The 13222-nt window shown below is 37.9% G+C and overlaps 1 protein-coding gene across 1 annotated transcript in view; it reads left to right on the top strand.

Moving 5' to 3' along the window:
- Positions 1-13222, top strand: part of DNAH11 (dynein axonemal heavy chain 11) — a 190316-nt gene that overhangs the window by 80649 nt on the left and 96445 nt on the right. The window contains exons 47-52 of the mRNA XM_081971445.1: positions 1827-1992; positions 3993-4095; positions 6753-6992; positions 8322-8483; positions 10709-10902; positions 11723-11885. Coding sequence (XP_081827571.1) covers positions 1827-1992; positions 3993-4095; positions 6753-6992; positions 8322-8483; positions 10709-10902; positions 11723-11885 — 1028 coding nt within the window. The remainder of the gene's footprint in view (positions 1-1826; positions 1993-3992; positions 4096-6752; positions 6993-8321; positions 8484-10708; positions 10903-11722; positions 11886-13222) is intronic.

The following is a 13222-nucleotide window of genomic DNA, read 5'->3' as shown; positions in this document are numbered from 1 at the left end:
CAAGACTCTTGCAGAACATTTGTTCTGACTGATACTGTACCTTTCCACTCAGTGTGAAGATTCAAGGCAACTATTAATCAATAATGAAAAATATTTGTTAAAATCATTCATAAGGGGAAATCAAAATTAGGAGTTATATTTTGGCTGGTATTATACGGAAGGAAGAATGGTGGCAAAAAGCTGAGAAACTACATTCCACAGTTTTGGAGCTTGTGGTGAAAAGCCCTCTACAGAACTCTATATTAGAAAGACAATGGAGACATCTTCAGACATCCTAAATAATTTGAAGCTTAATATCAGTGCTTTAAATTTTGCCTGATAAACAAATGGCAATCATCTCTGTTCTTCTACCTGCCATCTTTTACCCTAGTTGCAACATCTAAGCACTTATAGTTTAATGTAGTCCTATGTAGCTCAAGGATATGATGATATGTCACCTGTTTATTATATAGGTCATAGTTGCTCTCAGTAAAAGGACTAGCTGCAGGAAGCTGTTTTCAAAATGGACATGGAAGTGATCCTTCTCTCACACAAAATGCTGGTGTTGGATTGTAACCATATTTACTTTGTTCCAATTGTTCTCATTTGCAAATATGAATAGGAAACATATTTAAAATGCATATCTTTCTTTTTCAAGTATCCTGATTTACAATTATAGCAAAAGTTTTAACATCCTAAGAAGATAATTAATGTACTTTATTAATTTAAAATATAGCACATCTCATACTCATCCAGTTGTAAGTATATTTCTGGAAAGTATCCTTAGATTACACATGAAGGGCACAGCTAAAAAAAGTTTCAGGAGCACAAACTTGCAAACCAGTTAATACTATTTGTAGAATTATAATTCAAGACTTAATACTTTAAAATCTGGCAGTAAGGTCACTGAACTCATTTGATATGCCTGCTGTTTTAATAAGATTATTATAGTACATTGAGCACATGCTATGTATATATAAACACACGTACCCAATTTTAGTGTTATTGTAGGATAGTAATAACCCGGAATAAAGCTCATGAAAGTTTTTTGGGGGGAGGAGGCATGTAACTGAAGTAAGGTATATGTTCTGTGAATTATTCTTTGGTACATGTTGTGAATATGTGATACATATGTCAATGCAAGTGAGGGAGAAAGAGAGAGATAAAAAACAAATTATGAATAAGGATGTTAAATATGTTAAGGTTTACCTGTTTTTAAGGAAAATACTTAATGATATTTCAGTCCAATAATCATCAAACAATTTATAATTCATTCAGATTACATTATAATTATATTTCAAATTATGATTATTCTTTAAAATAATTTGTTACTGGTAATAAATAAATGTTGGTCAATGTTTCTTCACAATGACATTCAAATAATTAGTAACTTTTGCCACTAATAAAGTGCCTTTTAAAGGAAAATTCACTTTTAAATACATTAACAATTGCTATGCTACATAAATCAGAAATGAGAATAACTTCCAATCAATCAGGAACACAGTTTATGTTCAGTGAAAATTCTCTTTAAGTCAGCATCTTAGAGTGTTATAAAATGAGCAGAAAACATTTCCAATCTGGAAAGAATGAAGAAAGCACTGTTGTCCTAACAAGAGCAACTTAATTCGAGTATAATCACCTCTTCTGTTTTGGTATTGTTACTTGGTTATTTTATAGCTTAAGCACTTTTTTCACGAGCATCTTTTATGTTACTTGAATGCCTTTGTTGGAAAGCTACTCGCTATAGTTTTAGTAGTAAAGCAGGATATAAATGTATTCAGTAATTGAATTTTAATTGTAGATCTATTTTATATTATGAAATAATCATGCACCATAACACATTTTAGGGATTCTTGAAAAATCCTTGGAGAAAAAAGCTGGCCGTAACTATGGTCCTGTAGGAAACAAAAAATTGATTTATTTTATTGACGACCTGAACATGCCAGAAGTGGACGTTTATGGGACAGTTCAGCCTCACACACTAATTCGGCAGCACATAGATTATAGACATTGGTAAGTCTTTATTATAATGATTGCTTGCGCAGTCGGCTTGATGTTTAGACAGGATTTAGTATTTTTGGGATAGGTAGATGTTGTTCCATGGTGTAAGCTTTCCAGTTGCCTTTTGCAACTTTTGAAATTGAATGGTGCAGATTTTATCAATGCAGATGGTGTTCAAGTAGATGGTGCTCCAGTTGTTTTAGGTTTGCATCCGAAATACCTATTACTATAGATACTACTTTTGCTTTATTTAGCTAGAGCTGTTTTATTTCTATTTGCAAATCCTTGCCTTTTATTATCTTCTATAGTTCTTTTTCTTCTACTCTGCTGCAATAGTCAGTGTCCAGATTTAAGTGTTATGTGATACCGTGTTTTCCCAAAAATAAGACATCCTGAAAATAAGCCCTAGCTTGATTTTTATATGTGCGCCTAATGTAACAATTACCCCAGGGGTGAAATGCTACCAGTTCGGACTAGTTTGCCTGATCATGGTAGTAAAAAATGCTACCGGTTCGGGCGAACCGGTATTTCCGATGATCAGCTGTGATGCGTGATTTATATTAGCTAGAATCATTGGATTACCTGCTTTCTACCTAATCTAAACCACGTGGCGCAGTGGATTCCCCTCCCCCCCACTGTTCTACTTACCTTTTCAGACTCAGAAGGCTTCAAAATGTTCCTTTTTTAGCATGGCGCAGCATGCCTCAGGCATCATGTGTGCAAAGCGTGCATGCATGTGCACTCACCAAACCGGTAGCAGACCTCAGAGGATTTTACAGTTGCTCTACCCCCCAAAATAAGCCCTAGTTAAGACCTCACCCACTCTGCCCTCTGGTCCGGTTGTATGAGATGGGGTGAGGCACATGGGTAAAAATCAAGCTAGGATGGGGTGTAAAACTGACCCACTTGCCCTCTACCCACTTACCTTAGGAGTGCTGCAGCTAGGCCTCCCATACCCTGACACCTGTTGTACTGCTGTCCAACATCTGTGGCTGTTTGCATCCAAACCCAACTTGGCACATCATACTGGTGCCACTGCTTATGTCTGGACACCGCATGGTGTGTTGCACCAGTGCCACTGCTCACAGCTGGAGGCTGCATGCCACATCTCATCGGTGCCACTGCTTGTGCATACAACAGCACAACATGCAACGCAGCCTCCTTCCAAGAATGAAAGCACCGGCACAATGTGCCACATGGCATCATCTGGCTTCAAGTGGCTTCAGATGGCCACAAAAGAAGTTGGGCAGTGGCATAAGAGGTGTTGGGGCATGGGAGTCCTGGCTGCAGTGGTCCTAAGATGAGTGGGTAAGACAACCCGTGAAAATAAGACCTGGTGCTTATTTTGGGGCCCAAATTTGGGGAAAATATGGTGTTGTCCATTTGAATTCTTAAGTCCCAGAGCACTAACTTTTTTTATTTTTTTATTACTTTCTCTACTTTTTGGTCCCACCAGTTCCTGCATATAGGCAAGTATTTCTTCCAGATTTTTCAATGCACTATTGTTGTTACTTTGTTATGACATTGTTTGTAATCAGTTTGTGTACTCTTCTTGGATCAGCTATCTAGGTGGTCCACTATGTCTTCAGCATTTTTATAGATGCAACATTTGCTATCTGTTGCTGCCTTCTCAATTCTGGTTTTGTATGCATTTGTTTTTAAGGCTTCGTCTTAGCCTAAATTAGACCCTCTGTCCTTTCTTCAATTTTCCTGCTCTTAGCCATTGCCAGGTCTTCTTATGAAATTATTAATATTCTGAACTGAAATATGTGTTCTTTATGATGAAAAATGCTTGTTTGAAGTAACACATTTCATTTAAGCTTTTCCAAATTTCTAGGAAATTTTAAATATAGAAGTATTTGTTTTCTAGATATTTAAGTTTGATTAATTACTAATGGAAGCTGATGGCTATATCTATTGTGTGAGACCAACATTGTTATTATATGGGAGGATATTCTCCTACTCATTTTGAAATCAATCAGAAATATCAAACACACTTTTTGTCTCCTTAGGTATGATAGACAGACATTAACTGTGAAAGAAATTAATCATTGTCAGTATGTTGCCTGCATGAATCCCATTGTTGGCAGTTTTACCATCAACCCGCGACTTCAAGTAAGATTATGCATATCTCTTTTTTAAAGTATATTAGTTGTTGTTGAGTTGCCAACTTTTGTCTGACTCTTTGGACCCTATGAACCATAGCTATCCTTATCCTTTTGTCCCCTTCTCTTTTTGCCTTCAGTCTTTCCAAACATCAAGGGCTTTCTAATGATTCATCTGGTGGCCAAAATATTTGAGCTTCAGCTTCAGTATCTATCCTGAATGGTCATGGTTGACTCCCTTTAGAATCAAGTGATTTGATCTCCCTGCAGTCCAAGGGTTCTTAACAGTCTTCTCCACCACCACCACAATCCAAAAACATCAATTCTTCAGTACTCAGCCTTTTACTACTGGAAAAAATCATACTTTGACTGTTTGAACCTTTGTCATATAATAACATAATATATAATATAATAATAACATCACAACATAACAGAAAACAGCACAGCACAGTATAAGATAACATATATATGTGAAGTATATACAGCTGCCTAAAATTTATTTCCGTTTGCAGAAGACTTGTCAGATGATTCTTTGTCTTACAAAACAATATCAGTAATGCAAAGGGATAAAACATAGCTATCAGTTCTTAATCATGAGGACACCAAAATGAGAGAATGGATGTTAAGATGTCACTGTACCAACTCTGCCCTCCCATTTTTGCATCACATCAGCCTAAGTATGTAAGGAGGCATACACAATGCACATATTATGACTTATTTCTTTTACTCATCCACACCAGCAGATACTAATGCTCCTAGATACTTTGGACTTTTTAAAGTATGTGGCAGGCATTATGACTTTTGCATTTTTTTCTAGGCAGGTAAATGCATTTTTAAACAAAAGAAAGAATGCAAAGCCTATTATTTTTTCTTCAGGGCAACTATGAAAGGCATAATTAGAAATAAAGATAAATGTGGAGCTTGTCAGTTTCTATTCAGGAGACTGACAGATAGTAAAGGAAGGTCTGCTGTTATGGTAGCATGCATAGCTTCCAACCAGAGGTGGTATTCAGCAGATTGTGACCAGTTCTGGAGAATTGGTAGCAGAAATTTTGAGTAGTTCAGACAACTGGTAAATACCACCTCTGCCTGCCTCTGCCCCCATCTATTTTCTGCCTCCTGAGTGCCAGCTGATCGGGAGGAAATGGGAATTTTGCAGTATCCTTCCCCTGGAGTGGGGAGAGAATGGAGATTTTACAGTATCCTTCCCCTGCCACGCCCACCAAGACATGACATGCTCACCAAGACACACCCACCTAGACACACCCACCAAGACACACCCAGTAGTAAAATAATTTGAATCCAACTACTGCTTCCAACTCATTAAAACACCTCACAATTTTGGCTAATTTCTCTGAGGACAGAGTGTTTATAAACATGAAGGTTGTCTGGATAGAGAGCTTAAACAAATAGGGTTGTTATTCTATTTTCTACCACTTTAAAATTTGAAATTCAGCATAGTAAGGGGTACCCACCGAGGGGAGAGATTAGAAAAGTCAAGATGAGAGCTAAAATCATGCAATTAAAGCCCCACTTCTTCCTGGAGTGCAGATTTGGTTTTTGGACCATGAAAGGAACTCAATTCTCTGTCCCATCATGTTTTAATAGCATTTAGTTCTGTTCTTCAAAATACACCCTCCAATAAATCTATAATAGATCTAGTTGCTATTAAGCAGGTGTAGTTATTCCATATACATTTGTCTAAATAGGAGTAGATTTTTATAATGCAAAGTTCTGGAAAATAATAATGTATAAGCAGATCACCCTATGTCCTTAAATAATTGACTAGAACAGTGATGGCGAACCTAAGGCACGCGTGCCACAGGTGGCACGCGGAACCATTTGTCAGGGCACGCGAGGCGCTGCCCTGTCAGCTGAATTCACCATTTTTAAAAGCCATTTTTCACCCTCCCCAGGCTCCAGAGGCTTTATAGGAGCCTGGGGAGGGCTAAAAGAGCCTGCCCCCCCCCCGGAGGCCCTCCGGAGGCTTCAGGGACCATCCGGAGGCTTCCCTGAAGCCTTCGGAGCGCTTAAAATGACCCTCCGAGCAAGCACGGAGGGTCGTTTTAAGTGTTCCGAAGGCTTCAGGGAAGCCTCCAGATGATCCCTGAAGCCTCTGGAGGGCCTCCGGGGGGCAGGGGAAGCTCTTTTCGCCCTCCCCAGGCTCCTATAAAGCCTCTGGAGCCTGGGGAGGGCGAAAAAAGCATGTAAAAATGGGGGGGAGTGCCTTTTGTGCACGCATGCGCACTGAGGGTAGTCACGCATTGCATTATGGGTGCGGCATGCCTGCACACGACCCCCCTGCGTTCCCCCCAGTTGTGGCACGTGAGCCAAAAAAGGTTCGCCATCGCTGGACTAGAATAGCACAGTGTTCTTGGATTGGGCCTCCAAACCTTGCAATAGGAGATAGAACCTTTGTGGTCATATAAAAAATTACATACTTGGGTAGCAATACATATATTTCTTTTTTATTGTTTATGAGAGCATCATGTGAAATTGTTCACTTAGAAATAGCTCTTTTGTAGATTTGAAAGTAAAATTGCATGAGGATTCTCATGCCAAGTGTATCTTATTAAAGTTGTCCTTTGTTCACAATTGTGTTCTTAAGTAGCTAGTCATATAACAATATCACAAACACTAAAACCTAATATCTTCTTCATATTTTAGAGGCATTTTGCTGTTTTTGCTATGAATTTTCCCTCTGCTGATGCTCTGAGCACCATCTATGGCAAGATTCTTGATTTCCACTTTCAGTTGTATAATTTTAATTCATCTATATTAAATCATGGACCTTCCTTGATTCAAGCTGCAATACGGCTTCACCAGACAATGGTTCAGAGCTTTCTCCCCACAGCTATTAAATTCCATTATATTTTCAACCTTCGAGATCTCTCTAACATCTTCCAGGTCTGTAAGGAGTAATACTCTTATTTGCATGCAAAAATTGAATTTATTTAATAAAATAATAGTTAAGAATTTATAAACGCTTTATAAATACTTAGTAAGGCCACAGCTGGAATACTGCATCCAGTTTTCGTTAACCACATTACAAAAAAGATTTTGAGACTTTGAAAAAATGCAAAGAAGAATAACTAAGATGATTAAAAGCCTGAAGACTAAAACATATGAAGAATGGTTACAAGATTTGGTTTGGCTAGTCTAGAGAAAAGAAGGACTAGGTGGGACATGATAACAGTATTCCAGTATTTGAGAGGCTGCCACAAAGAGGAGGGGGTCAATTTATTTTCCAAAACACCAGAGGGCAGGACAAGAAATAATGGATGGAAACTAATCAAGGAGAGAAGCAACCTGGAATTCCTAAAAGTGAGGACAGTTAACCAGTGGAACAGTTTGCCATCAAAAGTTGTAGCTGCTTCATCATTGGAAGTTTTTAGAAGATACTAAATAGTCACTTATCTGAAATAGTATAGGGCAGTGATGACGAACCTGTCCATGTATGTGCCGGCCACTGGTCTTAGGGTTTCCAGCACATACATGCACACCAGCAAGCTGTTCTTTATGCATGCCGAAGCACCAAAACCCAAATACCAGCTGGCTGGTGCGCGCATGCCTGGTTTTTGGGGCGTTTTGGGGGTCATTTTCAGGCCGTTTTTGGGCTGATTTTGGCTTGAAAAACAGCCCCCAAATGGCCTGGTTTTTGGCTGTTTTAGGGGGCATTTTCTAGTACTCCAGCAGCTGTGAAGACCAGTTATGCATGTGCGCACTGGAAACCAGAAGAACATTTGGCGATGGCGCACGTGCCGACAAAGAGGGCTCTGTGTGCCACCTCTGGCACGTGTTCCATAGGTTCACCATAATGGGTATAGGATCTCCTACTTGAGCAGAGAGTTGGACTAGAAGACCTCCATGGTACCTTCTAGCTCTGTTCTGATAGATTTAGGTAATCAATTTATTGCATTTAAAACAAATGTGATTCCATTTGAAGACAAGGAGAAATATATGTCAGAATTTAACTTGGGCATTCATTCATTTAAGAGTGTCCTAAGAATGTATGCATTGGTGTCCACTCTCACTTTGGTAGTATGGCATAATCACAAAGAAAAAAAATCTTTTGGATGTAAATAAGATTAGAAAAAAGCAATTCCAAAATAGCTGGCCATGTAATTGTTGGAAAGTATGCAGTTCTCAGTTTAAAAAGCAAGCTGTTGGTACCATTTTATATGTTCTGCATACCTGGCTAATTGTGTGTTATAATACTTCCTTTTTTTATTTAAGGGGATTCGGTTCGCTAAACTGGAGTGTTTGAAGCATCCACATGATCTTGTTCATTTGTGGCTTCATGAGTCTTCACGTGTTTATGGAGATAAATTGATAGAAGAAAAAGATTGTAATTTGTTTTATAAAAAGTTGTTAGATACTGCACATAAATGTTTTGAGGTAAATAACTTGTATTTATCTACCACTAATTATTTGAAAATTCTTTTAATTTTCTAAGTTCCAAGAAAGAGGAATGAAATACAAATAAATGCAAAGAAAACTATAATATAATGTACTACCTTCTTTTATAACCATAAATATTTAAAAATACATCTACAGTAAATAAAGACAGTGATTACTATCTGGTTTGAGAAGAGTTCATTAGGAACCCACACTTATGCTCTTTTCAGGAAAAAAGACATCCAGTCAGATAGTGAGCTATCTGGAGTGCTAAATAGGGTTTTGTTTTGTTTAGAGTAACATTACTTTTTCTAATGAAAATAAATTTTAATAATTTGTGAAGATCCCAAGCAGCATGTCTTTTAAACTTTTGTGATGTATGGTTGCCTATAATATGAAACAGCATATTCTTAGATTATTATAAAACTAATTCATCCTTATTCCACATATATTTATAGTAAGAAAAAAATAAAAGATTCTGTATAGACCAGGGGTAGTCAACCTTTTTATACCTACCGCCCACTTTTGTATCTCTGTTAGTAGTAAAATTTTCTAACCGCCCACCGGCTCCACAGTAATGGTGATTTATAAAGTAGGGAAATAACTTTACTTTATAAAAGTTATAAAGCAGAGTTACAGCAAACCCCTACCGCCCACTATGAAAGCTAGAACGCCCATTAGTGGGCGGTAGGGACCAGGTTGACTACCACTGGTATAGACAGTTCCTCTACGTAGGAAATATTTTGTTTAACTATATTTAATTTCTTGCTGAGTTAACTGATGGACAATAGTAAATGAGAGAATTTGAAATATTCAGGGAAAGCTTAAATTATTATTCCTTTCTTCCTTGTGAAACAAGGTTTAAGGTTTAAGGTTTATTGAATTTATAGACCGCCCCCTCTCCCCGTAGGGACTTGGGGCGGTGTACAGACCGTTCATGTTCAAGACAACAAAACATAACATAAGACATCAAACAAAACAACGCACACATACCGTCTGTGTATAAAATCCAAAACCAATTTAAATAATTAAAACAATTTTAAAACCCATTTAAAACCCCAATTTAAAATTTAAAAAGCCATCCAGGAAGGTTAGTAATAGATGTTCCCTGTAAATCAACCAGTTAGAGCAGTGTTTCTCAACCTTGGTAACTTGAAGATGTCCGGACTTCAGCTCCCAGAATCCCCCAGCCAGCATTCGTTGAAGTCCAGACATCTTCAGGTTGCCAAGGTTGAGAAACACTGAGTTAGAGCCTCCTTACACACCAGGATCTTGAACACTCTGATCTCCTCTTATAAGGTGGGTTCTTACCTATTTTGGTCTGGTTCGGCCAATTAGATAGTAACTCCAGCGGACACATGACCGTACCGGTTCTATGATCAGCGGCACCATCTTGATTTTCTGTTCAGCACATGCGCAGAATAATCTTCATTTTAAAAATGTAATTTTTATTCATTTTTTAATGTTGTGGCTATGCGCAGATAGTTTCAAATGAAAATGCGCACACATTTTTTATTATCGAACTGGCAGTAATGGCAGCAGGAACCCACCCCTGGGATATACGTAAATAAAGCTTAATGGCGGAAACCTGAAATGCTAACTATACATATGGATCACTGCTGCTGCAATGCTAAAGCTGGTACTCTTAGCTGTCATGATCTTTTTTAATTTTTTTAAATTGTTTCTGAAATTTCCCCCCTCCAAAATAGGAGAAAAAAGAAAAATGAAAGACAAAGCAGACAAGCATTAATCACTGACAATAAAAATTTAAAAACATGTACCAAAATTACTAAATGATAAATATATCATCGTTAGTTCATAGACTGTTAATTTAGGTGACCATTTTTGTAAACAGCCAACTGCAGATTGTTCTGCCATTAATGAACTGTTCCCTTTGAATTCACAGTCAAACTGCTAGAAAGAAATTAAGAAAATCTATATCATAATATACATTGGGAAATAAATTATTTTTAAATGGTAAATAGTTTAGTTGTAGAAATTCTTGTAACCTTATTCCTTTTATCTGAATAAATCTTGTTAAATAAGATTACGTGAGTTTGAGAATAAAACCTTTGGTTGAGGTTTTTACATTGAAACATTTTGGGGGAGATATTTGATGTGACCTTATGGTTAATCAACAATAAAAGATTGACTAGTAAAATAAATTGAAATGCATTTCAGAATATTAACTTTCTCTTTTCAATGTCATGTTGCCAACTTGCCAGGATGTGGAAGATCATGTTCTTCTTCAAAAACCTCTTATTTACTGTCATTTTGCAAATGGTGTGGCAGACCATAACTATATGCCTGTCAAAGACTGGGAAATACTTAGAAAGATAGTTCTTGAAGCACTGGAAAACTACAATGAAATAAATGCATCAATGAACTTAGTTTTATTTGAGGATGCTATTCAGCATGTGTAAGTAAATGCTTATTCGGGGTATTTTAATTTGGATTTGTTCATTTATATGTACATGAACAAGGCATAAAAGTGCGCTGCTGCTGAGTAGCAACAGCAACAGCATTTAGATTTATATACTGCTTCTAAGGAGTTAACAGAGTCAGCATATTGCCCCCAACAATCCGGGTCCTCAATTTACTGACCTTGGAAGGATGGAAAGCTGAGTCAACCTTGTTTGCTCATCTATTTTCCGGCCAGGCCAAAAACAAAATCCTGCTGATCATTTCACTATCAAGGGAAGTGTTAAAATTTGCAGGATTGTTGCCAGATGGCTGAATCCTTTGGTACATGTGACAGCATGCATGTGTTAAAAAGGAGCAAAACTTGCTTCACAGTTTTCATCAACCATTTTGTTAATTTTGACACAATGACATATACATATACACCCTTATGAATGTCACAGATTGATGATAAATTACTGAGATGTCTATGTTAAATAAGGGTTGTTTGCTGTTGTTAACTTGATTATATAGTATACGGGATATTTTCCAGTCAGTCTCTATTTGTCAGGTAAATCTCCTTTACTAGACTACTGCTATAAGGGTAAAATCATCTGTAGGTGCCTCTTTGAGCTCCCAGAGAAAAAATGGGATATATTACTAAGAAAGTAATAATCATAATGTGTCAACATTTTTATGATGTTTATCAGGAAAAATTGTTAATATATCTGAAGTAAATCAAATATTTCTATTTTGCACAGGGCAGATGCAAAATCCCCACTTGAGAACTGCAACATTATTCTGAAACTACTAATGAGCTTTTCTTTTTTCACTGACAGGTGTCGTATTAATAGAATCTTGGAGTCCTCTTGTGGTTATGCACTTTTGATTGGAGTGGGTGGCAGTGGAAAGCAAAGTTTATCAAGACTAGCTGCCTCCCTTGCCTCTCTTGAAGTATTTCAAATCACACTGAGAAAAGACTACACAATAGAGGATCTCAAGGTATACCAAGTGTTATTGTTCAATCATTTAAAGCAAGGGTCCCCAACCCTCAAGTCATGGCCCACTACTAGGCTGGTGACCATTTGTAACCGAGCTGTGGAGGTGGGGGTGAGGCATGCATGCAGCTCCATTTGTACAAGCAGGTGCATATGCTTGCTGCACATGCAAATGGAGCTGTGTGCACTCGGACGTTCTCCCACTGCTTACATGTAAACATTCTCTATCCTTCCGTCACACACCAGTTTTCAAGGCCAGGAAGGCTGGGGATTGCGGCTCTAGAGAATGATGTTATTTAAAACCTCAAGACTGGAAGTAACTTTCACATTCTTTATAAATAGCTTTTTTCTTCTTCTCTCCCTCTTTTATTATAAGCAATAGACAAATAACTGGTTTCTTCCTTCTATTATAAGCAATAGATAAATAACTGGTTTCTTCCTGCTACAGAATATTTGCTGTTAGATTTAGGAAAACAGGATGTAGAGAACTTTTAGATCTGACATTCCTATTTTGATAGAGCAGGATGAAGAGGTTGGCACCAAACACTGAATTCATGCATTACATCAAGTCAAAATGTGATTTGTTAAGTGTTGGCCTAGCATGTTGTATGAAACTAATTACTTAATGTGTTGTTTGTCTTAAGCCATTATGAATAAAAGAATGTCAGAAACACTCAAATGACATAAAGGTCCAGGACCATACTTCTAAAATATTAGTGATAGAAAATCACTCTTGAACCAGACTACAAATTGTCATTAGCCAAAAATTTTATTTGTAAATTTTTCTGGCTGCCATCAGTGTTAGATACTGGCATCTACTACAGTGGTTTCCACCAAGATCCTCTATTCTGGTGGGAACAGAGGTTTAATCCTATTGGTCGAAGGGTCTGACAGCTCCCTATAAAAGGGCTGCTGTCAGTCTCCACCTTCGCTGGGTTGTTCTTACTTGTTGTAGTTTAATAAAGAGCTGTTGTTGCCTTTTAGCCTTGTGTGCCTTTCCATTACCCGATCTAACACTGGCGACGAAGGCGGGATTGGAAGGCAACTAGGTGAACCAAAAAGAGTGTAGCAGTCCAGCAAGTACATCCAGCCCGGAGCTCAGCGCTGCTTCGAGCAGCCATTTTTGAGCCTCAAACTCAAAACGCCCACAAAATGGCCATGCACGCCTCACCGACTCCGTATGACCCAGTCACCGAGCACTGGGACTCATATATACTACAGTTTGACTGTTTCTTCAAGGCCAACGACCTCATGGGCCTTTCTGAAGGCCGCAAGAAGATCATGTTCCTCAGATACTGTGGCTGGGAAGTCTTCGAAACGGTGAAAGACCTTTCTGAACCA

The sequence above is a fragment of the Natrix helvetica genome (genome assembly GCF_964273705.1).
Source record: "Natrix helvetica genome assembly, chromosome: Z".
In the NCBI taxonomy this organism is placed as follows: Eukaryota; Metazoa; Chordata; class Lepidosauria; order Squamata; family Natricidae; genus Natrix; species Natrix helvetica.
The sequence above is the reverse complement of the archived record's forward strand: the minus strand, read 5'-3'. Positions and strand labels throughout refer to the sequence as shown.